At 36.8% G+C, this 26,910-nt stretch overlaps 1 protein-coding gene across 2 annotated transcripts in view; it reads left to right on the forward strand.

Annotated features, from left to right (window-relative positions):
- The window catches only part of XIRP2 (xin actin binding repeat containing 2), a 75,042-nt gene extending 48,832 nt beyond the window's left edge, over positions 1-26,210 (forward strand). Inside the window, exons 4-9 of one of the 2 annotated variants that reach the window (XM_040229265.1) lie at positions 5,292-5,402; positions 5,778-5,850; positions 7,007-7,137; positions 7,799-17,117; positions 19,474-19,607; positions 24,275-26,210. In XM_040229265.1, coding sequence (XP_040085199.1) covers positions 5,292-5,402; positions 5,778-5,850; positions 7,007-7,137; positions 7,799-17,117; positions 19,474-19,568 — 9,729 coding nt within the window. In that variant the 3' untranslated portion in view covers positions 19,569-19,607; positions 24,275-26,210. The remainder of the gene's footprint in view (positions 1-5,291; positions 5,403-5,777; positions 5,851-7,006; positions 7,138-7,798; positions 17,118-19,473; positions 19,608-24,274) is intronic. The other variant, XM_040229266.1, reaches the window with a different exon arrangement.
- The last annotated feature ends 700 nt before the right edge of the window (positions 26,211-26,910 follow it).

Genomic DNA, 26,910 nt, shown 5'->3' on the forward strand with positions numbered 1-26,910 from the left:
CTCTCTACCAGGAAGATAAACATCAAGATTTGAAGATGCATGAGTTCAGTTAAAGGATAATGTCATATCATCAAATAATGACTGTGAAATGTGATAGGCAGATAATAGAGATATATACTGACCATATAGGAATATGATAATAAAAGCAGGAACAGGTAACTCTGTACAGAAAAGTCAGGAAAGGTTTCAAAGAAAATACAATTTTTGAGCCAAGGCTCAAAAGTGTGTAGTGAATGAGGAAAAACCCTAACATGAAGCTCAAACTATAGGGATATCAAATTTTAGGCTGTAAAATTTTAAAGTAAATTTTTTAAAAAGTGAAGAGAGAAAACTCAGGGCAAAAATAAAACGTTTGAATTCAAATATATCCAAATCTAGATAAACACAATATATTAACCACAAATTTTTATGTTCATCACTTAAAGAACTGATTATTCTTTCAAGTCTTGAATCAACTGACATTTTTGTTAACATAAACAGCACATTTTTGGTATTATTTCCGCTTGTTTGACAATGGTACAAACCCTTCCTGGTTTTATTAAGAATGAACTTAGTGATGGGTAAAATTGCTGAATTACTAGCATTGAGAATGAGCTATTTTTTCCACTTTAGTGAGGCAGTTATCAACTATTCTTCTGCCAGTCTTACATCACACTTTATTTTAATGGATGTACTTCTAAGAGTCACAATAATAATGAGTCATCATAAAAAACTGTCTTTTTTCTTCCCTTACTCATTATGGTAGCATGAGTTTGCATTTTTATCAGTGGAAAGGTACAATGCCTTTTCTTACAGTGATAAGAACAATGGCAAATTAAGTAGGTGAAGTGCAGAATCTTTTCTGTGCTGGAGAAATCCCTTTTGGAGAAATGTACATCCATGGAAACTTTGTAATATACTTGAATAATCTATGAGCTGATATCAGATTGGCATGAGTTATGCAAACATTAGAGCTTTTTTTTATTTTGCCTGATATTGTCTAGATTCCAAAATTAGAGCATATATATCATATGTTTCTTTTCAGGGATAAATGAGATTTTTTTTTAAGTTAAGTGTGATTTAGTAAGTTACCCATAGTAACTTATGACATACCTAGTATAAAGGAGGGCGTGACTACTGATTTTGGTTAATCCACCTATGAACCCAAAATTGTATTTTTCTTCTAGCAGCCAATCTATACTTGAATTTAATTTTTAAAGTATTAATACCAATTTTTTGAATTTTTCATGTGAATTTATGTATGATGTTCTGGCCAGAATTCTTTATTGCATTTATTTGCATAATTGGATTTCTTCCTGATCATTATGACGATCCATCCTTTTATCTAATCCTTCAGTCTATAGACACCAACACTTGGGAAGAAAGAAAGTCAGATTTAAAATCCAACTCCACTACTTACAAAATATGAAACACAGTAAATAATGGAAACAAAATCTTGGAATATTTTAAGACAGGCTTTATGTAAATTACAAAAAACAGGGGGCAGTAAAATTGATGCCTTGACACTAACATACCGAACTAGTGTAACAGTTATAGTTCTGTTTCATAATAGCACATAAGTGCTGAAGTAGAAGCTTATAACTCTAAACTAAATTTATGTATCCTTGTACTGTTTATGTGTTTATGTTGTGTCATCTCCCACAAGAAAATATATTTAGAGATGATAGGCCTGGATTGTTTTAAACCAAGTAGATACACATTAGGTAGAAAGTGTTTGCCCCAGAAAATAATTTTTTTTTAATGTGTCAAAATATATTTATTTACTGTTTTTCTACTCCTAACATTTTGCATTTATCTTTCTCAACACACCAAGTTAACGTACGGACTTTATTCTTTCAGCCTGACAATTAGCAGCAAGTATCAGAAACTCAAATTTCTATGGTTCCAGGCAGGTTTGGTATTAAACATTAGCGAATGATAGGAAAAGTGCCCAACTGAAAAGTATATGTCCCAGCAAAGACAGGTGGCCACTACTTTGTCCAGCAAGCCACTGCCCTGTTGGAATGTGAATCCAGTGTTGCCAGATCTTCAAATTTTCAAACATAAGCAGGAATCTTGATTTTTTTGATAGGTGTTAACTAGTTCAGAACCTTAAAATCATTGAGTGGGTCAAATAAATGGGTCTCTGGGCCACAGCTTGTCATATGCGCCTCTAGGCAGAGATGTGATTCTGTAGTAATGATCAAAGTGCCCTTCAGTAAGGATCTTGTCACTAATCAAGTTCCCATGTCCTTTGCTCTTTCACTGTTTAATCAGTACTTTCTATTTCTCAGTGCGTCAAAAGAAACCCATAGAATATCCCCATTATATGTCGATAGATAGAAAGATCCGCCATAGGTGCAAACAGTTTTTACACAAAGAAATGTTATTTGAACCCATGCATTCCTTTCTGTGTTCTTCAATAACAGTTATTATTCTCTCCGTGCATGCTAAGTCACTTCAGTTGTGTCTGACTCTTTGCAACCCCATGGACTGCAGCCTGCCAGGCTCCTCTCTCCATGGGGTTGTTCTCCAGGCAAGAATACTGGTGTGGGTTGCCATGCCCCACTCCAGGGGATCTTCCTGACCCAGGGATTGAACCCGAGGTTCTTAGGTCTCCTGAATTGGGTAGGTGGGTTTCTTACCACTAGCACCACCTAGGAAATCTAGGTGATGACAATAAAAGATAATACTTTTATTATTTCCTCCAGCCTAATGTTATTAACAACCTTAAGTAAAACTTGATTATGCACAACTTCTTATTATATAGAATTATGATTATTTGAACTTGAAAGAATATGGATTATTTATTTTCTATACTCCCTCTTGAGAAAGTAAAGTACACATTTGTTCATTGTTCTAACCCCCGGTCCTAGGACATTCTCAGTCAAATAGAAGGTTGAATGAAATTAATTTATTAATGGAAGTTTTATTTTGTTTTATTCATTCATTCATTAAGTAAGCTTTTCCTTAGCATAAACTATGCATCAAGCATGTTAATAAATATCATATGATAAATGACTAGAGCTGGAAGCACATTCTGCTTAGGAAAATGTTACACTGGTCTTTAATTTCATGAGGTATAATTTAAATTTTTTCAGGTACCTTTTCAAATGCCTTTTTCAGATATTGTTATACCTTTATTGAAGTATAATTGAAAAAATTATAAGATATTTAAAGCATACACAGTGATAATTGGTATACTTATACACTGTGAAAGGATTCCTCCCATCTAGTTAATTAACACACCTAATGGAATATTAGGTATAAATATTAGGTTTACCCAAAAATATCTGGGTAAACTCCGGGAGTTGGTGATGGACAAGGTGGCCTGGCATGCTGTGATTCATGGGGTCACAAGGAGTCGGACACGACCGAGCGACTGAACTGGACTGAACTGGATGGAATATAATCTACATTTTAAAGTGCAAACCTAGATTTTGGCTTCAATTCTCTGCAGGACTTTTGAGAAGTTATCAATTTTTTGTCTTAATTCTCCTTCCCAGAGAAATATAATAAGATCAAGTCATGTTTTATATATGTGTGTGTGTATATATATATACACACACACACATATATATGTATATACAACTTCCCTGGTGGCTCAGTTGGTAAAGAATCTGCCTGCAATGCAGGAGACCAGCTGCAATGCAAGAGACCAGAGTTTGAGCCCTGGGTCAGGAGATCCACTGGAGAAGGAAATGGCAACCCACTCCAGTATTCTGGCCTGGAAAATTCCATGGAGAGAGGAGCCTTTCAGGCTACAGTCTAAGGGGTCACAAGAGTTGGACATGACTTAGCAACTAAACCATATATATATATATATATATATACATACACACATATGCAAATATATATATATGCAAATATATGACTGCCACTTTATTAAATTTGACCCTATATACCAAATAGACTTGGGGGAAAAAGCCAAACACTGCAAGTATACTAGCAAGAAAAAAAAAATCACAAGTCAAGATCTCATGAATTAACTTTAATATAAACTTATTCTTGGTTTAAAGGTTTAGAACTTAATCACTTAAAACTATTTAACTCCATGTTTAAAAAGAAAACCTTTAGTGCTTCTATTTGATTAATAATAATAATTCACCTTTGCTCACTTGACTATTCTTTAGTAAGACAACATTTTTATTAATGAAATCTCATATCAAAAACAGTAGTTGCTAATCATGTAAATTATCACAAGTAAAGTGAAATCCCAACTTCAAAGGTGTTCAAATAGATGTGTTCTTGGAGAGTCATCTGTCTACATTCTATTTTTTGATGGTAAGATTTTTAGCAGTGTGCCAAATGCTTCATATCAATCAATCAATCATATATTTGCATCAGATCCCATCCCATAGTAACAGCGGGGATGGATCACCAAAGTTAGCAGCAGTTTCAACCATCCAGTTCAGTCAGGATCACCTATGCTAGCTTAACTGGAGAAGGCAATGGCATAACTAAAATCAAAAGTAGCCTGACGTGTGATGATGGAGATATGCTAGCATAATACGGCCTGTTTATATCGGTTTTATGTAATGGTTATACTCTTAAATTAGACTCTAGATCTGCCACCAAATCAGAAGGTCAGCTTGAACACAGGAATGTCTTTCTGTAACATGAAAAATCTGGCTTATAAACAACAATATTGATATATTTCTTTTTCATCAAGGATTTTCACTTTCTTTTTGAGATTCATCTCTGTCATATGGGATATGAGTTGCCTCATTAACAGTCATTGCTTTCTAAGGGTGGTGAACAGAATACTGGCTCCTGAAGATACCTGTATCTTAATCCTCAGAATTTGTGGATATGTTATGTGACAAAGAAGAATTAAGGTTGAAGATGGAATTACAGCTGCTAAGTAGCTAACCTTTTGACAGGGAGATAATCCTGGATTCTGTGGATTAGTCCAATGTAATCACAAGGGTCCATAAAAGTGAAAGGGGGATCAGAAGAGAAAATCAGCAAGATGGCAGAGAGAGAAAAAGTTTAACTAGAAGAAGGAGGCCATGAGCCAGTGAAAGTGGGCAGCCTCTAGAACTGCTGGAGGCAAGAGAATGGATCCTCCCCTAGAGCCTAGAGAAAGGAATGACACCTGCTAACACCCAGCAAGACCCATTCAGTGTTTCTGACCTATACAACTGTAAGATACTAAGTTTGTGGTCATTTGTTACAACAGTCAAGCAAAGCAATATGCTGAGGAAACAATTTTTTTCAGAAGTCTCTTTCACTGAAATTGCACTGATAAAATAAAAGTTAAAAATTTCAGAATTTTCTTAAGGCATGTCTATTCATTCATTCATTTTCAGGAGGTAATCCGTAGCAGCCAGGTCGACATTTCAAGATGCAGCCAGGAAATGGAAAGAAATGAACCAGAAATTTCCGAAGCACACAAAATTGATGTTCTTGGAACAGAAATGGTAACTACTTAGAAAAAACACTTTCCACACAGTTTCCAGAACTGTGTGGACATTCTGATCTTGTTATAAACTATTGTTTTTATATTCCTTTATGTATTTAATACCAATACACATCAGTGTCTCTTTCCCGACTTTGAAGTCTTTGAAATATAAAATGAGCACCCTGAAAATACAAGGGTACTTTAGATGTCCATTCATATATGTTCTGTTACAGCATGAGCTCATGCATTAAATCAAATGATCAGTGTTTAATTTGCATCTCTCTATGTGTACTGAAGTCTTGGATGAAAATCACTCTGCAATGTAGAATACACGTACAATCCTGAAATAACTGATTTCTTAAAAACAGTTACTTAAAATTATCTTTAAACACAGGTCTCTCATCTTGAAAAGCACACTGAGGAAATAAATCAAGCTTCTCAGCTCCATCAATATGTTCAAGAAACAGGTAAGAATCTGATATTATTTGATTTGAAGGTACCTTTTTACTGTTGATGCTTCTGTGTTTGAATAGAGGACTTCCAAAGCACAAGCCTTCCCACTAAATAAAGTTAGTAACTATTACTCATGATTCTAATGGAGACAGGGCAGTATTTCTATATATAATTAGGTTCTGTCTATGCTAAGAGATGCAATAAGCTTCTAAAATAGTTCATTGCCCTTCAACTTTATGATGTATCCAAAAAGCCTAGAAAGTGATAAGCCAGTCACCTCTGAATTGTTTTTGCCTTAGGGATCTAGAATAAACTTGATGTTTATCAAGCTCCTTGGGAACAGAAAAGTTATCTAGATTGCATTACTTTCAATGATAATCTTCCCTGGTGTCTCAGACAGTAAAGCGTCTGCCTACAATGCGGGAGACCCAGGTTCAATCCCTGGGTCGGGAAGATCTTCTGGAGAAGGAAATGGCAACCCACTCCAGTATCTTGCCTGGAAAATCCCAGGGACGGAGGAGTCTGGTGGGCTACAGTCCATGGGGTTGCAAAGAGGCGAACACGACTGAGCAACTTCACTTTCACTTCACTTTAATGATAGATTCAAGCATGTTTAAGTCTAATTCTCCAACCTACAGATATGAGATTAGATTCCAGGCAAACCTGTGCAGATCTGCATAAAATGGGTACAGAGTGTCTTGCCTGTAAAAGGGGAATGAGTTTTGCTCTTCCTAAGTGCTAAAAGGGAAGATTTAAGCCAACTGTGACCCAAATGTTACTTAACTATATCTGAATTTGGTTTTATGGTAGTTTTGCTTAAGGAAGTAGATCCTTTCTTGTTCTTCTGCTGTTCTTTTCTTGTTTTATAACTTTTATTATTATTTGAGTGCAACAGTAAAACATGCTTGTAGAAAATTTGGAAAATATATACAATTAAAATAAATAACAGCTTCATAACTTATGACTTTCCATCCAGTAACCCCCATCATTTTTCTTCCAAAAAATTTTTGACATCTACTAACTTACCTAATGAAGTAGTACCATACGTATAGACTTATATCCTCAATACTTTTATTTAACTTATGTTATAAGGAGTTTTCCATAGTATTATAATGACTTCTCAAACATCATGTTTATTAGTTACATAATATCCATGGTGTTCTTTTTTAGTCATAGATACACCTGAAGATGAAGAGATTCCAAAGGTTTCGACTAAGTTTTTAAAAGAACAATTTGAAAAGTCTGTCCAGGAGAAGGTCCTTTATTCTGACAAAGAACTGACCCCAGCCAAGCAGATTAAGGTAAGATAATTTCTCTGCACAGAGACATGTTAAGTATAAAACCACATGTAAACACATAACATTTTCGAATTATTGAATGAAGAGGTTTTTCAATAGCAAAAAATATCCTGAACCAGTACTTATTCTGTTCCAGAAGAAGAATATTTTTCTACATGAGAAAAGCAGTACAGAGAATTAAAACTTTTCTCACTGAAGCAAATTAGGGGATAAAAAATTATGTATGCACTTAAGTTTAATAATTAACATTAGATAAAGTAATAAAGCCAGTTTTTAAATGTCATCTACTTACTCTGTTGTGTTTAAAATTCCAAGGAAAACAAAACAACCCTCAAAAGTACTTTAAGATTTTAATTGTTTCCCTCTAGATTACTCTGCATTACACATTAAGTAAAGAAGGAAAGACAGTCAAGATTATGGGTAAATGTTAAAATACTGAGTTACTGATGTATTGAATAGGGAATATAATTCTAAAAAGTGTAAATGGATTATAGGAAAGATAGTAACATATACTGAATGTTGCTTTGAAGTAGGTCTCTAAATGGAGTCTATCACCTGTTGTTCCCAAGGGAGATATCGTAGTATGGGCAGGTGAAAGGCAGTGCCCAGAAAGTCTCCACCACTATACTCATCTTTATAAGATTTGGTTTTCTCTCCCTTAAAGATTGAAAGTGAATCTGAAGAGACTTTAAAGCCATCATCAATTGTGGGTACCTCTCCTACTTCTTACACTTCAACCAGCCAGAGGAAGGAAGCATCAGCCACCAGATACAGTGAGCACAGTGCCGCTTCCTCAACTCTGGCACAAATTAATGCCACTCCTTCGGAAAAGACAGAAGAATTTCCTCCTCCCCCACCCGACATGCTTCAACCTCCAGTAGACGTGACAGCATTTTCCCAGTCCCCTGAACTCCCCAACCCTCCTAGAATACCACCAGTCCCCAAAGAATTATACTCCAAACAAAGAAACTTGTATGAATTAAACCGTTTATATAAACACATCCATCCTGAGTTAAGGAAAAACTTAGAAAAAGATTATATCAGTGAGGTTTCTGAGATTGTTTCTCGTCAAATGAATGCGGGGAGCTCAGTTTCAGCAGATGTGCAACAAGCCCGGTATGTTTTTGAAAATACGAACGACAGTTCTCAAAAAGGTCTGAACTCGGAAAGAGAACACTTGGAGTGGGATGAAATTCTGAAGGGGGAAGTGCAGTCCATGAGATGGATCTTCGAGAATCAGCCATTAGATTCCATCAACAATGGCTCTCCAGATGAAGACAACATCTCCAAGGGCATTGCTGATCAAGAAATCATCGCTGGTGGTGACGTGAAATATACCACATGGATGTTTGAAACCCAACCCATCGATACTCTGGGGGATCATTCTTCTGGCACTGAGGAACATGCTGAGAAAATTCCTGAGCTAGCCAGAGGAGATGTCCACACAGCTCGGTGGATGTTTGAAACAAAGCCATTAGACTCGATGAATAAATTGCATCAAAGTCAAGAAGAATCAATAGCAACTGCCATAAAGGACATAACCGGGGGGGATGTCAAGACTGTGAGATACATGTTTGAAACTCAACATCTGGATCAACTTGGACAACTTCACTCAGTAGATGAGATGCACCTACTGCAACTCAGATCTGAGCTCAAAGAAATTAAGGGGAACGTTAAGAGAAGCATAAAATGTTTTGAAACGCAACCATTATATGTTATTAGAGATGGCTCAGGTCAAATGCTAGAAATTAAAACTGTTCACAGAGAAGATGTTGAAAAAGGGGATGTGAGAACAGCACGTTGGATGTTTGAAACACAGCCCCTAGATACAATTAACAAAGATATAACAGAAATTAAAGTCATCAGAGGAATATCCATGGAAGAAAATGTCAAAGGTGGGGTGAGTAGGGCCAAGTGGTTGTTTGAAACTCAACCTTTGGAGAAAATCAAAGAAGAGATAGAAGAAGTCATCGTTGAAAAGGAAACAGTAATAGGTACAGATGTCTCTAAAAAGTGTTGGATGTTTGAAACACAGCCATTAGATATACTGAAAGAAGTTCCTGATGCAGACCATCTAAAGTCTGAAGAGATAATAGGGGGTGATGTACAAACTACTAAGCAACTATTTGAAACACTTCCAATAGAGGCTTTAAAAGATAGCCCTGATGTAGGAAAACTTCAAAAAATTACTGCTTCTGAAGAAGAAAAGGGGGATGTCAGGCGCCAAAAATGGATTTTCGAAACCCAACCTCTGGAAGAGATTAGAGAAGATAAAAAAGAGTACATACGAACAGTGAAACTTGAAGAAGTTGACAGAGGAGATGTAAGGAATTATACACATATCTTTGAGTCAAACAACTTGATTAAATTTGATGCATCACATAAAATAGAGGTGGAAGGAGTCGCAAGAGGTGCTGTAGAGCTAAATAAATCACTCTTTGAAACAACACCATTATATGCCATTCAAGATCACCTTGGAAAATACCATCAAGTAAAGACAGTCCAGCAAGAAGAAATCCTAAGAGGTGATGTAAGAAGCTGTAGGTGGCTTTTTGAAACAAGGCCCATTGATCAGTTTGATGAAAGCATTCATAAATATCAGATAATTAGAGGAATATCTGCTCAAGAAATACAGACTGGGAATGTAAAATCTGCTAAGTGGCTATTTGAAACCCAACCACTTGATTCAATTAAACAATTCAGCAATATGGAAGATGTAGAAAGTAAAACTGAACAAGTCACTGATATTGTTAAAGGGGATGTCAAAACCTGTAGATGGCTTTTTGAAACCCAGCCAATGGAATCTCTTTATGAAAAAGTTTCACTAATGACTGGCAGTAAAGAAATCCATAAGGGAGATGTGAAAGCCTGTACCTGGCTCTTTGAAACTCAGCCACTTGATACGATAAAAAATGACTCTGAAGCAACAGTCAAATTGCAAACTGTGAAACAAGAGGAAATCCATGGTGGGGATGTTCGTACAACATGCTTCCTTTTTGAGACAGAAAATCTGGACAGCATACAAGGAGAAGAAGGAAAGGAGATCAAAGCCATAGAAATGGATATCCAAGCTGGGGATGTCTCCAGCATGCGGCATAAATTTGAAAGTCAGTCCTTAGATTCTATAAGTGCTGGTTCAGAGGAGGTTTTGAGAAAGATCAAAACCCTAAAGACGGAAGATATTCAGAAAGGCAATGTTTTACATTGTAGGTGGCTCTTTGAAAACCAACCAATTGATATGATAAAAGAAAGTCAAGAAGGTGATGAATTAGTTAAGACAGTGACAGACATACAAGGTGGAAATGTAAGAAAGGGGTGCTTTATTTTTGAGACTTTTTCTTTAGATGAGATTAAAGAAGAATCGGACTATATTAGCACCAAGAAAACAATTACTGAAGAAGTAATAAAGGGCGACGTAAAAAGCTATAGAATGCTCTTTGAAACCCAGCCACTCTATGCAATTCGAGATCGAGAAGGGTTTTATCATGAAGTGACTACAGTTAAAAAAGAAGAGGTAATTCACGGAGATGTACGGGGGACAAGGTGGCTTTTTGAAACAAAGCCATTAGACTCAATTAATGAATCTCAGACTGTGTATGTGATTAAATCTGTCACACAAGAAGACATTCAGAAGGGAGATGTTAGTTCTGTTAGATACAAATTTGAAACCCAGCCACTGGATCAGATTGCAAAAGAATCATGTGATATTGTGCCCACTGTGAACTGTATTCAAGGTGGGGATGTAAGGGCAAGTAAACAATTCTTTGAGTCTGAAAATGTGGATAAGAATACTTATGTAAGAACAGTAAGTGTCAATGAAATACAGAAGGGCAATGTTAAAACATCCACGTGGCTATTTGAGACCCATACTCTAGATGAACTGAGAGGAGAAGGGTCAGAATATGAAAATATCAAAACAGTCACCCAGGAAGATGTGCAGAAAGGTGATGTGAAGCAGGCAGTATGGCTCTTTGAAAATCAAACTTTGGATTCTATTAAGGAAGCAGATGAAAGCATCACAAAAATCACCAAGGAAGAAATCCCTTCTGCTGACGTCAAGACAACTACATGGCTCTTTGAAACCACACCCCTTCACAGATTTACTGAAAATAGGGTAGAAAAGGTGGAAATTATTGGCAAGAGCATTAAAGAAACCTTAGGAGAACTGTACTCTCAAAAAGTTATCGAGGCTCCTGGAATCATCATTGAAGCTGATGAGGTTGGAGATGTTCGAATGGCAAAATACAAGCTAATGAATCAAGCATCACCTGAGATACAGAAAGAGGAGATTATCAAGGTTGACCTCAGAAATATAATGGTGAACCTTCTTTCCAAAAGAGACTGTAAGAAAAGAGAGATCTTGGTCAGTGAAGAAGAGAAGGGAAATGTTAATCTGACCAAAACTCAGTTATTAAACAGATCAACAGAATTTCATGCTGAAAAAGAAGAGATAGTGAGTGGTGATGTCCAACAAGCAATAAAAAACCTGTTCTCTGAGGAAAGATCTGTAAAGAAAGGTATTTTGATTCAGGAAGATGAGAGAGGCGATATTAACATGACCATCTATTGTCTTCTCCATGAAAATGCTGCTGACACAATTAAGCGTGAAGAAATAGTAGGGGGTGATGTAAAACGTACGATTCATAATTTGCTATCTTCCATATCGAACAATAAAATATCTGAAAGGGCTAAAATTGATGCCTCTGAGAGAGGAAATGTTCAGTTTTTTACAACATGCATAGAAACTGGAGCTTTGGATTATCTCAGACAACTCCAGACAGGCTCAAATGAAATACTAACAGGTAGGAAACAAGAAAAAGAGGAAGAAATAATTGGTGGTGATGTAGAAGGCACAAAACTGTTATTAAAGAAAAGGCAATCTCAGGTTGAACGTACTGTTAATGAAACTGACATCATCCCAGGAGATGTGCATAACACAGTTAAGGTTTTTCTGACAGAGCCTCAGAATACATCTTGTAAGTTACCCAAAGAAGAAATTATTAAAGGTGATGTGAAGTCAACCCTAAACTCCCTCAGCCAGGCCGTAAGTCAGAAAACAGTGGCTAAAACAGAAGAAATTTTAAAAGGTGACAGGCTGACCTCCCTCAAGTCACTTAAGGAATCAAGTCAAAAATGGAAAGACTCTAGACAGCCTGATGTCATCCCTGGGGATATTGAGAAAGCTATTGAATGCCTTGAAAAGACTGCACATACAAGGACAGAAATACTGAAAAAGGAGCTTATCCTAGATGACCTTGAGGCATCATTAAGGAATCTAAAAGAAACACAAAGAGCTTTCAAAGAGGTAAATAAAAGTGCAGTCAAAGACGATGGGCACACTGTGCTGGCAGGATCCAAAGAAGAGCAGAAAAGAGGGATTCATCAGGTGGCTGTCCAGAGGGACAAGGAAAGCATTCTTCAGCCAAGACCAGGACCCTTTGAGCCAGCAGCCAGGTGGCAGGAGGGAGGAGACATTCTCAATCAAACTATCAACAAATCTTGTCATGGAGATTTAATGGAAGAAAGAACTGAGGTTAATCTTCCAAAAGCCCCCAAAGGCCCTATAAAGATCATCATAGATCGAGAACAAAACAATGATGCTCTTGAGAAAAACCTTAGAAAACTATCTAATTCACACCAAGTGGGTATCTGGACTGATAACACGACAGAGCAACATCTTAGGGATGAACATGTAAGCAGACAGTTGACTTCAACCCTGTCAGTTAGGGAACATCGAAAAACCAAGGAAGCAGAGACAGCGAGAGCACAGAAGAAGGAGGCTGTCTTTTTGCAATCTATTGATAAAACAATTGGAAAGAAACAGACTGAAACTTGCCAACTGTGGAATGACCACCAGCAGATTGAGGCTTTCCCTGTCAAGTGTCCTAAAAATCCCCAAAACACTAAAACATCAACAGATACACAAAGCTCTAGGCCTGGTTTAACCCAGGCTCCAGTCTACAAGATGGTTGGAGAAACACGTGAGGTTTCAGAGGACTTTCAGAAGCAGACTCTGTTAAAGCAAGAAAAGCAATATTCTAATAAAGATATAATGAAAAAGAATGTGACCCCTCAACCAAGGTGGCAGACTTTGCCTGTGAATCAAGACATGTCAAATGTAACAGAAGCAAAAGTCTCCCAAAAAAGCCACAATCAACTTAAGGCAACTGACAGAAAGCAGACTGATATTCATCTGAAGAGCCAGGACTTTCTAATGAAGACAAATACCACCAAAGATTTAAAAATGGCAATGGAAATGTCCTTTAATCCAATCAAATTTAACCCTGAAAATAATGCAAAGGAAAATGAGTTCCCTCTTCCACCTCCATCTCCACCCCCTCCTCTACCTTCCAATGCATCATCTGAAATTGAATTTCCTCTTCCTCCTCCACCTCCTTTAATGATGTTGCCTGAAAAAAATGTGTTTCCTCCTTCACTGTCCACTGAGAAGATACAGGCTGAATTTGAAAGTTTTCCTGGCCTCCCTCTTCCTCCACCACCAGAAGATGAGAAATTTGAGAGAGAATGTCTATCCATGTTTCCACCACCGCCCCCTCCTCCTCCAGCTCCAGCTCTAAAACCAGCACATCTCCTTTCCTCTTCCGTTCAAGAAAAGCATAATGGAACATTCATACAATACTCCCAAGAAGAAGCCTCAGGCTCTCAGGCTAAAATCATAACAGGAAAATCTGGAGGACGTTTGCCACCTCCCACACTCCCCAAACCCAAGTTTCCCAAGCAGATAGAAGATATAAAGAATAACAGTTCCCCAAAAGTTGATTTGGAAAATTCTCTGCCAGATACAGAATGTAAAATGACTCCCTCAATGGATCAGAAAAGAGTAATAACGGCAACTAGCAGTGAACACATAGAGACAAAGCAGAACATATCTAGCAAAAGTCTTGATAAAAGAAAACAACTATCTATGGACTCTACAAGGGCTTTCTCACAGGCAGTTCCAGAAAGTTCACCAGCCAAGAAAATACCTGTAGCACCTCTCATAAAATCTCATTCATTTCCAGCAGGTTCAGGGCAGCAAAGTCCAAAACCTTATATGAGAAAATTTAAAACACCTTTAATGATTGCTGAAGAAAAATACAGACAACAAAGAGAAGAGCTTGAAAACCAGAGACAGGGGAGTTCGGGCTACAACATAGTTAGAACAGAGAGCCAAAATCAAAACATATCAGAGCTGAAAAAGGAAGTGCTGTTACAAAATACAAAGGAGGAGGTCCCCCTAACTGGAATGGATTCAGAGGTCACTGTGGTCCAAACAAACCCAGTCTCTCAAAGTCTTTCTGAAGAACTAGGGGTCTGTACAGATAACCAGCTTTCCACAACACCGGCAGTGACATTCTCTGCCAAGAGGCTCCAACATGTTCCAGCAACCTTGGAAGGCGAAGATACCATGAAAAAGGAAGTTTTGCAAAGCTCAAAGGATATGATCCAATCTAAATCAGCTTGTGAAATTAAACACAGTCAGCAAGAATGTAGGATCCAGCAAACACAACAGAAGCATCTGGAGCAATTGCACTTGCCCAAAAGCAAACCAGTTTCCCCCAGTTTCAAAGTTAAAACCATCAAGGTTCCAATTCTAGATCATAAGTTAAATGAAACAAACCACAGCTATGAAAGTCATAAAAAGCGATCTGAAGTTGATATTCAAACCATTACCAAACAACAGTACCAGGAAACCGAGAGAACAGAAGCAAGGACTGAAGGTAGTAGCAATAAGCAATCAGTGACTGAAAAATATTATCAATTACCTGCGAAGGAAAAGAGAGCAACAATACAGTTACCTACAGAAATCCCAGGGAAAAGCCATGAAAGTAAGCTCAAAATAGTTCATGAGAAGCAAAGAGAATTTAGAGAATCTGAGAGTGGGAAACCTCTAGGAAGTGAAGAAACAATTCAGGGACCACCGATGATTGGTCCAAAGAAAGAAAGTCTAATAGTTGAAGCAAAACAAGAACATTTGAATAAATCAGCTCAGAAGGTAGTCGAACAAAAGGTTGCTGAGGCACATCTTGATTCTCAGACTCAGAATTTTCAGCAAACACATATACAGTCTTTTGAAAGTCAAGTTGAACATAAAAAATTGCCCCAGCCAAATAATAATCTTCAGGAAGAAAAATTTCTTGGCATCAAGGGCATACAACAGAAACAAGTCTTTTCTAATACTAAAGAGTCAAAGCAAGAGATTACACAGGACAAATCTTTATTTTCCTCTGCGAAAGAATCCCAGCAGGATGATGGAAAACGTGCTATAAATGTATTGGAATTCTTGAGACAACGTGAAGAACTACAACAGATTCTGTCTAGGGTAAAAGAGTTTGAAGCAGAGCCAGATAAAAACGGCCTTAAGACATTTCAGATGCTGTTAAATATTATTCCAGTATGGCTATTAAGTGAAGAAAAAAGAGAATATGGAGTTCGCATTGCTATGGAGAATAACATAGAAAAAATCAAAGAAGAAATAACACAGATTAAGACTCAGGCAGAGGATATGCTTGTGTCCTGTGAAAATACAATTCAAACGGCCATGATATCATCTAAAGCAGGAAAGCAGAGAAATAAAGCTACCAGTCTTAATGAAACATTATCTAAAGTGTCTAATGCTAATGTCAGTTATAATAAAAATACCCAGCAGAAAGAAAATACAATTGTGGAAAAAGCAGAGCACCACCAAGTAGCAACTCATCAAGAAACTACTGCTCATCATCAAGTGAAAACCCATCAGGAAATTAAACTAGAGGATGCCAAGGTTCCTCCTCCATCTTTAAAAACACGCCCACCATCACCAACTTTCATAACGATCGAGTCTACCGCCCGGCGAACACAAACCTCTCCTAAGGATGAGCTTTCCCAGTCCCCTAAAAAGGACAGTTTTGCTGAACCATCACCAAGACCGTCACAACCAACTAGAATCCTCAGAGCAAGTACCTCCCCTTCGCCACCCAAGAGTCGTTCTGAACAACTTGTGAAACTCAAAGACACCACTGCAAAGTTATCCAGAGGGATCAACCCATGTTCGTCGATAACCCCGGTTCCCATTGTGGAGAAGAGGTCTGAGATTATCACGTCTCCTGCAACACTGCGCCGTCAAATTAAGATAGAGGCTCGTGGTAGGGACTCTCCACCTACAATCACAATACCTATAACTGTCAATCATGCTGATAGTGGTTCTTTCAAAGAATCCATGGAAGCTCAAGAGGAAGTAAGGAAAGTAGAGAAAAGGTCGACTTACATTCACAAAGATGGAGTAAATTCCGCTAAAGACATAGTGCCAGATACTGAGAGTTTTGACGCCGTGGAAATCATCCGCAAAGTCGAAGGCCCTCGCCTGTCAGAGCACGCGCAGAGATACGAAGCAGCCAACAGGACTGTTGAAATGGCTGAAAATTTCGTGAGTGACCATGAAAATGAAATAAACAGATGGTTCAGGGGATTTGAGGATGGCCTACGTTTTGACACACCGTCAAATAGAAGAGTTTATGTAAATGGAGAAGCAAATCGTAATATAAAGCAAGAAAGCCGTTCATTTAAGGAGGAATTTGGATTGACATCTTCAGAAAGCACTAGCTTTACGGGTTTTTCTCACAGTCGTCCTAGAGAGCGACAAAAAATGATGCCTGTTAAGCTGCCCAGCATACGCTCTGAAACAAGGTCTCTCAGTGAACATTTCTCAGGTCTGGATGCATTTGAGAGTCAGGTTGTAGGGTCGAAGACGACGGTCTCTTCGTCACATGGTTCAGAAGCTGGCAGATCTCGCTTTGACTTCAAGCACGCCCCACCCACCTATGAGGATGTCATCGCTGGCCACATTTTAGATGTTTCTGATTCACCTAAAGAACTCAGGAGGAATTTTCAACAGACTTGGCAGGAGAGTGAAAGAGTTATTAAAAACTTGGGATGTACAACCTCAGATGCTTCTGCAACTGAGATGGAAACCACCTTCCAAGAGGAATCTGCATTTATACGTGGTAAATGACCTTGCAAAGAGTGAAGTAAGATTAACCCTTTAAAGGCACAGAACTAAGACGAGTTGCAATTAAAAGAGTACATGGAAAGAACTAAACAACATAACGTAAAACTAACACCTTTCCCTGGTTGTTGCTATCCTTCCCTTTACTATGCTTGCTTTTACTACTTTCTCTTTACAAAAGCATTTAATATGATTCACCAGCCCTGTGTGAGAGTAACAAACACTACTATATAGGTTATTGAGACCTATGTGTGTCAAGGTAAATAAGGCTTTAGATAAAGCAGCAGGTATAATAATAATTGCTATTGTGATAGCATTCATTATTATATGGAATTATATATTTATTAATTATTGTATACCATTCGTACATTATGCGGAGAAAGCAATGGCACCCCACTCCAGTACTCTTGCCTGGAAAATCCCATCGATGGAAGAGCCTGGTAGGCTGCAGTCCATGGGGTCGCTGAGGGTTGGACACGACTGAGCGCCTTCACTTTCACTTTTCACTTTCATGCATTGGAGAAGGAAATGGCAATCCACTCCCGTGTTCTAGCCTGGAGAATCCCAGAGTGGGGAGCCTGGTGGGCTGCCATCTCTGGGGTCGCACAGAGTCGGACAGACTGAAGCGACTTATCAGCAGCAGCAGTACATTATGTGTATTTCTTATTAAAATATTATTTTATACACATGTTAAAGACAATATGAGATAATATTTCTTGACCTATTATTGATAGAATTTTAACTGCCAGACTTAAGTGGTGTTTGAGTTTGCATTCAATACAACCTGGTAATAATCCAAGAAACAATTTACACTCTGCATATGTGCTTTAAAGATTTTCATTGATTGAGATCTCTGACAAAAGTATATTTAATTATTGTTGTTGAGTTGGATGGAATTGGCTCTCTAATGCCACTGCTATTTTTTCCCCTATAACTGATTTTCTTTTGCCTTTCTTAAACCCCAAATTATAGCTCAATTGGTCTCATTCACAGATAAACATGGACAATAATTTTAAAATATAATTATATTTGGAAGAAGAGATTTAAAACACTTGAACTTAGTACAGATTTTTTAACATCAGAGAACAGCTCATTTCTTTATATTTTCCTCCTTTTTACAATTAATGAGGCTTCACAATAAGAAGATTTGACATAATTAATGTAGCCCATTATTTTAGATAGATTGAAAGAAATAGCAAGCCTAAAAATAAAAAGTGCTGAAACTAATAATTCTGCCCTTATCATATTTGCAACATATGTGTCTATTTTATCAGGTCAATATGATTTCTTAATGTACTGGCTTCTGGCATAATTAAGCAAAGCTGTCTAATTTCAAATGCTGAGTTTCTGTTAACTGAAGACATAAAAAATACAAGGAAATTGGCGTTAAATATAGGAGTGTGTCTCCTATTAGGAACAAAATAAATAAAGGAGATTTCTTAGTAGCCCAAATTGAACATCAAAACATTAAAGTGTGTGTATATAATATTTATTTATATAAAGAGCAGTGCACATATATGCTCATATATAAAACTACTACACTAGCTTATTCTTACAGAATAGTTGTGAGACTCAAAACAATACTCTGGCAAAAGTAGTGTCAGTTTTGAACCACTGTGCAAACACTGGTAAGATAACTATGCAAACACTTGATAATATAACTACTATTACTCATAGGAACTGGCATTCACATGTAACTTTGGTAGAGGTAGGGAAATCATAAGAGGCAGAGATAAGAATCCCCAAAGCCCTGAAATCTTAAGCTATTTAGACTGAGGACAAATAGCCCTGAATAGTTCAGTGTATTTAGAAGTCTTGTCTGATTGTTACGAATTGGTGTCACAGAGCCAACACTAAGTCATCAAGAAAATACCTAAACAAATAAAATATCAGCTGAAAAAATATATGGATATATTTTAGAAAAATCTCTATCGAATACTTTAAAGACTAAAACTTTAGACCAAGTTAGGTATAAACGTTTATATACATAGAAAGTTCAGTCATTTAGAATGACAAGTGGTCTCAGGAGGTCTCCTCATGGCCGATTTTCCTATATATCCTTTTCAGTGTGTTAAAGTTAGTGAACACATTTTACTCATGTATATTTCCTAAAATAATAAAAATTAACTTGTACCATGTATAAATAGTAGATAAACCAGAATAAGGCTGATTGTACCAGAACCTTAAGCCTAATGGTGGATGCCCTACATCCAGAGGAGGAACATCGAGACCAGTAGTGTCAGAGCTTTCTATACTAACTGCATGGCCAGTTAATATGCTGTTGCTGTTTGTTTTGCTTTTACAATGTGACTGAAAACAGTATTACATAAGCTCTTATACATTTTTATTTTTAGAAACTGCAACTCCAAGACAAGGAAATATGTATACTTTGTCGAAAGACAGTTTATCCAATGGAGTGCCTAGTAGCAGACAGGCAGAGTTTTCATAAATCCTGTTTCCGCTGCCACCATTGCAACAGTAAACTGAGGTAAAACTGTTTTGTGGCCTGGGGCACAACTATTCAAAGAGCTTGCAGTATACTTCTAACATCATGTCTCTACAAAGATGTCGGTTTTTCCAAATCCTGTTTCCATCAGTTAAAACAACAAATGGAAATGTGGTCATTTTCTATGTTGCTCGGAATGGCTGTTACCTTTTTCCTTTTGATGTTTTGCTTTCTTAATAAAATTCAGAAGGGGCCCTTTAGTCCAAGCATGAAGATCACATAGATAAGAGAAATAACTCTCACCACCACCAACCTCTCCCAATGCCATGCTCCACTGAGTAAGAAAAATGATCTTGCTAAAAATGCAAATCTGGGATCACTTCCCAGTTTTAAACATATAATGGCTTCCTCTATTCCCAAAATTAACATATAAATATGAATTAAAAAGCAATTCAATATCTTGTCCCTTCTCATCTCCCAACACCCCTTCCTCCTGTTGCCTGTTGCTTTTCATGAAGACTGAATTTCAGTTCCTCAAAGTCATTTTTTTCTTTCACATCTAGCTGATTCCAAATGTTGTTGCTGCTCCTTGGAGGAGTTTTCCCATGCCTCACCCCCAGATCATTCCTCAGACCTCAACTGAGACTTTATGTCTTTGAAGTGACCTGCTTTTACCCCTGTATATGGATCACAGCATCTCCTGTGCTTGCCCCATTCTAACACAGTCTAGTGTAATTTTCCCTGGCTGTAGGAAATGTGTTAATGTTTATCTTGTCAATACCAAGTAAACCCAAATATACAATAAGGACTCAAAAATATTTATTCAATGACTGCTATTTTTAAAAAGCATTATATAAAACCCAGGCTTCCCTGCTGGCTCAGATGGTAAAGACTGTCTGCAACACGGGAGACCTGGGTTCAGTCCCTTGGTCAGGAAGATCCCCTGGAGAAGGCATGGCAACCCACTCCACTATTCTTGCCTGGGGAATCCCCATGGAGTAGGGTTACCTAGTAGGCTACCGTTCTTGGGGTCAGAAAGAATCAGACACAACTGAGCAATTAAACACAGTACAGCACATATAACACCCACAGATACAGAAAACCAAGCAAAGCAAATACGTGGCTCACTAAATTATAAAGTGAACACTTCATAAACACTATCAAGATCAAGAAATACAGCATTGTTAGCCATTCCAGAAGCTCCTTCCTCCCTTTGCCCTATGCAAACCTAACCAGTCTCTTGCCTGTGAGTAAATATCATCCTTTATAGTAATTGTTTCCTTGCATTTTATAGTTTTATTTACCCAAATGTGCTTTCTTAAATTCTGTACTCTGGTTTTATCCTTTTTTAAAAACACTCTCAAGCCTTTCTTTTTTAAAAATAATCTATAGGCTTTCCATCCATTCCTTTCATTCCATACTGTTTACTTGTGAAAGACCCAGGACATTTGACCTGTGGAGTTTTGCACAGCCTGGAATTGCTGATTATACACTCATACTGCAGTTCATATGCTCCTTTATCCTCTGTATTTTCAAAAACTGTCAGCTGAATCCAGGTTCTAGATTAATTCAAGTTTAAAATAAGATTTGATTCCTTTTGGAAGAACATAGGGAGTATTGACAAGAGTATACTTAACACATTATGTCAGCTTTTCTCTCATTTTGTGACATAGCAGATATTGAAGCTTGTAATACCTATATCCGTTCAATGATGTCTGCAAAATCCTGATACTCAAATTTTGTTCTTTATTTTTTATTATTAGAATACTTTCACAGGAGATGCTTCCCTGTATTTGGTATTTGTTTACACAGTGATAAAGTTAATTTTAAAAAAGGCAGAATAAGTCCATAATTCTTTTCCTTTATTCATCAGTTTTGTCAATGTATCAATTTTTATTTAGCAATTTAATATAATAGTTTCTTATCTCCTAGAGATAACCACTTTTAAGATATTTTAATGTCTTTATAAACTTACAGATTTACACATGTTTACACAAACAATTATCATCATTACTGAAACTCCAGTTATTCTATACCTGGCCAGTGGAAGCTACTTCAAGTTGTCTCCTGAGTCCTTTTGACAGAACCCAAGTTGTCTGTGATAACTTCCTCTTTATCTGATAGGTCTGGATGTCCCATTTTCATCTTATACATTTACTGGCCCAGATGCAGAATCAGTCATTTCTCTAAGCCTTGGTTTCTTCTAGTGAGAAATGTAAAATATTTCAAGACTATAATCTTGATACTCTTTCTACAGAGTTGATCACTATTTCTAAGCTTTTTAGTGTTAAGATCTAGTAAATATTTACATATACAGAAAAAAAATAGGAATTCATGTGATGTTTCCAAATTGAATTCACAATTTCATAGTTTTTGCTTAGCCTCTTCTCTGTTACAGATGTATCTTCTTCTACTTCAGGGCTTCTAGTTCTCAAGACAAAGGAGATAACAGAGTTAGACTATCCCATATTCATTTGAACAACAATTTTAGAAAAACAAAAGTATCAGCACCACTAATTTGATTATCAAAGCATTAAAAATTGTATTTGCTCCGCTGATCACTCATACCCCACTTTTTAAAATAGTGTACTGAGTCTTTGGTGTCATCATATGTAGCTGTTACATGTAATAGTACCTCCCTTTGTGCCCTCATTTAATCTCAGTTTATATATAACAATGTATTTAATCTAAACCACAATCCTTATGTTGAGATTTCCTTAGTCATTATGGTTGCTCAAGCTTCTTTTCAAGTAGATTCCTTAGAAAAGGCTCATGGGAAGTTTATTCCTTTAGTTTTTACATACTGATAACAATTTGTGATCTTTCAGTATGTAATTTCACTCTTTTTTATATTGGGAAATGCTCTTTAAATTATAGCTTTTTAGTATTTAACTTGTTGCATAATTTTATTTTCTTATTCAGGAACTCCTATTATATATTTTTCATTTATGATTCTAAATTTTTTATCTTTTAATTTTCCTGTTTTTCTTTAGTGAAAGTGTTAGTCTCTCAGTCGTGTCTGACTCTCTGCAACCCCATGAGCTGTAGCCCACCTGGCCCCTCTGTCCATGGAATCCTCCAGACAGGAATACTGGAGTGGGTTGCCATTCCCTTCTCCAAGGGATCTTTCCAACCCAAGGACTGAAACCAGGTCTCCCACATTGAAGGCAGATTACTTACCATCTGAGCCACCAGGAAAGCCATATTTTTCTTAAGATGTTTCCTATTAATTTGCTCTTGTTTTTCTTTTAGTTTGGTTTTTATTGCTGACATGTTTGACTTTTCCTTTCATTACTGTTTTCTTCTTGATACCTGACACCTTCTTTATTGCTTTTTCTAATTACAATTCATGCTGTTCTTTTGGGTCTTTTATCATTTTCTTAATGTCTTTTAGTTCATTTTGAAATAGTAGGTTAAAAGTTTGATGTTTCAAGAACATGTTTTTCTACCATGTTTTTGTTGCCTACAATGATAGTGCTCCTTATTCTTTCACTTCTTATAATAATTTTATATACTGTTTGCCTTGCTACTTTGCTGTTGCTTGTTTTTATATGGAGTTAATTTACGCAAATCTTGGAAGGAAGCAAAATTCAGGATGGTTTTCCCAACTTCACAGGGCTACCTTTTCTAATTTTCTTATACTGTTCAAAAAACTATGGTGCCTTGATATTCCTGGGGTTTCCTGTCTTGGATTCTCTCCTTCATGTTGACTGGGACCTTTTGATTTCTGTCATCATTGTTCACCTCACTTTTGATTCCACTCCCATATTTGTTTTTCACAGTGTAGGATCTAAAGGATCCCAGTGGGTCAGTTTTGAGTTTAATTTCTCCAGCCTCTTCAGACTTTCCTGCCACAGGACTTTTGCACTCTCACTGGCTATTGAAATGCCAAAACCTCTCCCAGTTTGAGCTGCTGCTCTCCGATTGGCATGTGATATTTTCCAGGAACTATTGATTGACTATTTTGTAGTCTCATATTTTCAGGTCCATCAGACACCTTCCTTTCTCCCTCTGTTGTCATCCACACACATGCTACTATTATGCTAATCTTGTAGCTGATGTTGGTTTGTCCTTCCCTCCTTGTATTTTGAGGTTGATGAGGATACCTTGTCACTTAGTTTTGTTGTAATTTTATCCTTGGGTTTTTAGTTTTTCTCTCCATTTTTATGTAGTGATTCAGAAATATTAAAAAATGATGCTGCTGCCTTTGACTAAGTTTGATGTTAATTTTAACAGGCATTTCTATTTGTTAGTATTTCCAAAGAGACAAGATAAAAAATTGCATAGACAAGCTTTCCAATTCATTCATTCAAAACCCAGTTAACTAGGAAGTTCAAATAGTTAATTTTTGTATGCTATTCAGGATTTGTTGAAAACTGCAGCCCCTCACAATTCTCTGAGTTAGCAAAGATTTAGTCCTACCATTTTACATCATCTATAACTACATATGCATTACATTATAGCACCTTTTGTAGCAGTATCTGACATACAGCATGAAATTCTGACTACTGCAAGACAAGTATGATAGAGGGCATTAGTGGTGAATATTATCTAACAGGAATGTTCAATTAATAGGCACGTTCCTATTGCCAGTAAGTTAATTGTACTCAATCTCTGATTCATTGTTCAAAATAATCAATTCCCTAATGTTGTATGAATTTGAAGTGTATATATAAAATGTTTAAAAATGTTTTTTTTTTTTTTGACAGTTTGGGAAATTATGCCTCACTTCGTGGACAAATATATTGTAAACCTCATTTTAAACAACTTTTCAAATCAAAAGGAAATTATGATGAAGGTTTTGGACACAAACAGCATAAAGATCGATGGAATTGCAAAAATCAAAGCAGCTCAGTTGACTTTACTCCTAATGAAGAATCAAATATGTGTAAAAACAATGTGGAAAATACCCCCATGCTTGGAGAACTTAATAAGCATTTAGATGCTGGTAAGAGTGAAGGGCAAAGGGATGACTTGAAAAAATGTGGAAAGAGGGGGAAATTAAAAATCATTTGGCCTCCTTCCAGGGAGATACCTAAGAAAAGCTCTTCCCTTGAGGAAGAGCTCAAAATGAGTAAACCTAAATGGCCACCGGAAATGACAACCCCTACATCTGCTGGATTTAAAAGTGGATCACTGATACAACACATGAAAACTGTGGAAAGTAAAGGACAAGAACAAGATAACATTTCTTTCCTGCAGCCATGCCTTCAATCCATCCACATGTGTCAGAAAGAAGATATTACAGGAATCAAAGAAATGGAAGCATATGAAGCAAGAAAAGAGAAGAAGGAAGGAAATAAGGATGTACAAGATAAGGTGAATGAGGCCGAAGATACAAAGAATAAGAGGAAAAGTGAAACGGATCTTAATGACAACAATAATGCGGTTGCGCAGAGTGCTGAGAAAGAGAAAAATGAAAAAGCTAAGGAACCCGATGGTGCAGAAATTCTACAGGTTACTAACGCTGATGATGAGGTGGTATCAGAAAATCATAAAGAGCATTTGAATAAGAATAATAATAACAATTATGTGGCAGTGTCATATCTGAATAATTGCAGGCAGAAGACATCTATTTCAGAATTTCCTAATCTATTGCCACTGTTGAGTGAAGCCTGCTGCACTGCAAATGAACATCAAATTGAAAACTTAGAAAATGCTTCTAAACTCCCGGAGTTACTTGGTATATTTGAATCTGAAAAGACTTACTCAAGAAACATGCTGGCTATGACTCTAGATAGACAGACTGACAGAGCGACTGCAGGCAGTCCTGTGCAGTGTGTCTCCAGGTCAGGCCTCAGTGACGGGAAAAGTTCAATGCCCTCTTCTGAGATAAATGCTTTAAACATCAAAGAAAACCACTCAAATAATAAAAACCTACACTTCTTCTTTTCGAACACTGTGAAAATTGCTGCTTTTTCCAAAAGGAATGAGAACATTTTTAAGCATAATTTAATAGATTCCGTAGATCATATTAAAAATATGCCATGTTTGTATTTAAGAGAATTGGGGAAGGACATTAAACATTGGCATGGGCAAACAATAGGAGCAGCACACGTCAACAGAGACACAGATTTTGATGCTCCAAGCTGTGAATTTACAGCCAAGCCTCCATTTCCCAGAGTGGAAGTCCAGTCTGAACAACTCACAGTGGAAGAGCAAATTAAAAGGAATAGGCACTACAGTCACACTGAGTAGAACGTCTCTGGCCACTTGCAGTCCACACTCAGGCAATATCAGTGTTCTGAAAGAAGACTCGGGGGGGGGGGGGGTTGATAACCTTTTGTTGAATTTGTAAACATTCAGAAATCTCATGTCTATCACAATGAATATAACATATCCATTGGATCCACAATGGATGTAATAAATCCATTGGATCCACCATGGATATAATAATTCCTTGTATTACACTAGATGATGTTTTTCATAATTGGTTTGAATCTACTTTTAGTCTGAATGGAATCAAGAGATGAAACATTCTTGAATGTTTTCTTGTCAAATGATACTGAAGTGTATTGCTCTGTTTTTTCAAGCCAGATAACATCATGGTGACATTCTGTACTCTGATATTTATCACCATTCTTACACTTTCTCTATAATTTCTGCTGAAATAAAATCGAATCACCTGGGGTGCAAACCAAAAAACTTGTGTCTCTTTTCTCCATGTATATTTTCATTCTAAGCATGTATGTTTTCATGATTTAGGAAATATATGTCTTGTGACAAGTATTTAATATGCAAACACACACTCCTGGAAAAATTAAATACTAAGCCAGAGCCACAGTATTATTAGAAAATATAAAATATTCTTTCCCTTTTTTGCTCTTTTTATAAAGATACAAGAACTATTATGGTTGTTTATTTCCCTGTGTAAAATTATTATGGAACATGCCTATAAACATTTAATGAAAAAATATCACTTTTCATCAAAATAATGTGAAGTTCATACTCAGAAATCAACTGAACCCAAAAAGTATTAGAAGTTACTTAAAAAAATTATGGCACACATTTTTAATGCTTACTATATATGCAATTGGTGAACATATAAATGATATCACTACATTTTGTCAGATTTTTTTCTTATCCTATTTAATGGATATTAATTTTTTATTACCAAATACTGTCTTTTGAAAATTTCTTTTCTGAATTTTCCCCTCAAATACATGTGATAATTCTGAGAAGGAAAATAATATGAATATAAATGAGGCCCTGCATGTTGGCTTCAGTTCAGTTCAGTCACTCAGTCATGTCCAACTCTTTGAGACCCCATGGACTGCAGCACAACAGGGTTCCTTGTCCATCACTAACCCCAGGAGCTTACTCAAACTCATGTCCATCGAGTGTG

The sequence above is a fragment of the Oryx dammah genome, unplaced genomic scaffold (assembly GCF_014754425.2).
Source record: "Oryx dammah isolate SB20612 unplaced genomic scaffold, SCBI_Odam_1.1 HiC_scaffold_27, whole genome shotgun sequence".
Classification (NCBI taxonomy): domain Eukaryota; kingdom Metazoa; phylum Chordata; class Mammalia; order Artiodactyla; family Bovidae; genus Oryx; species Oryx dammah.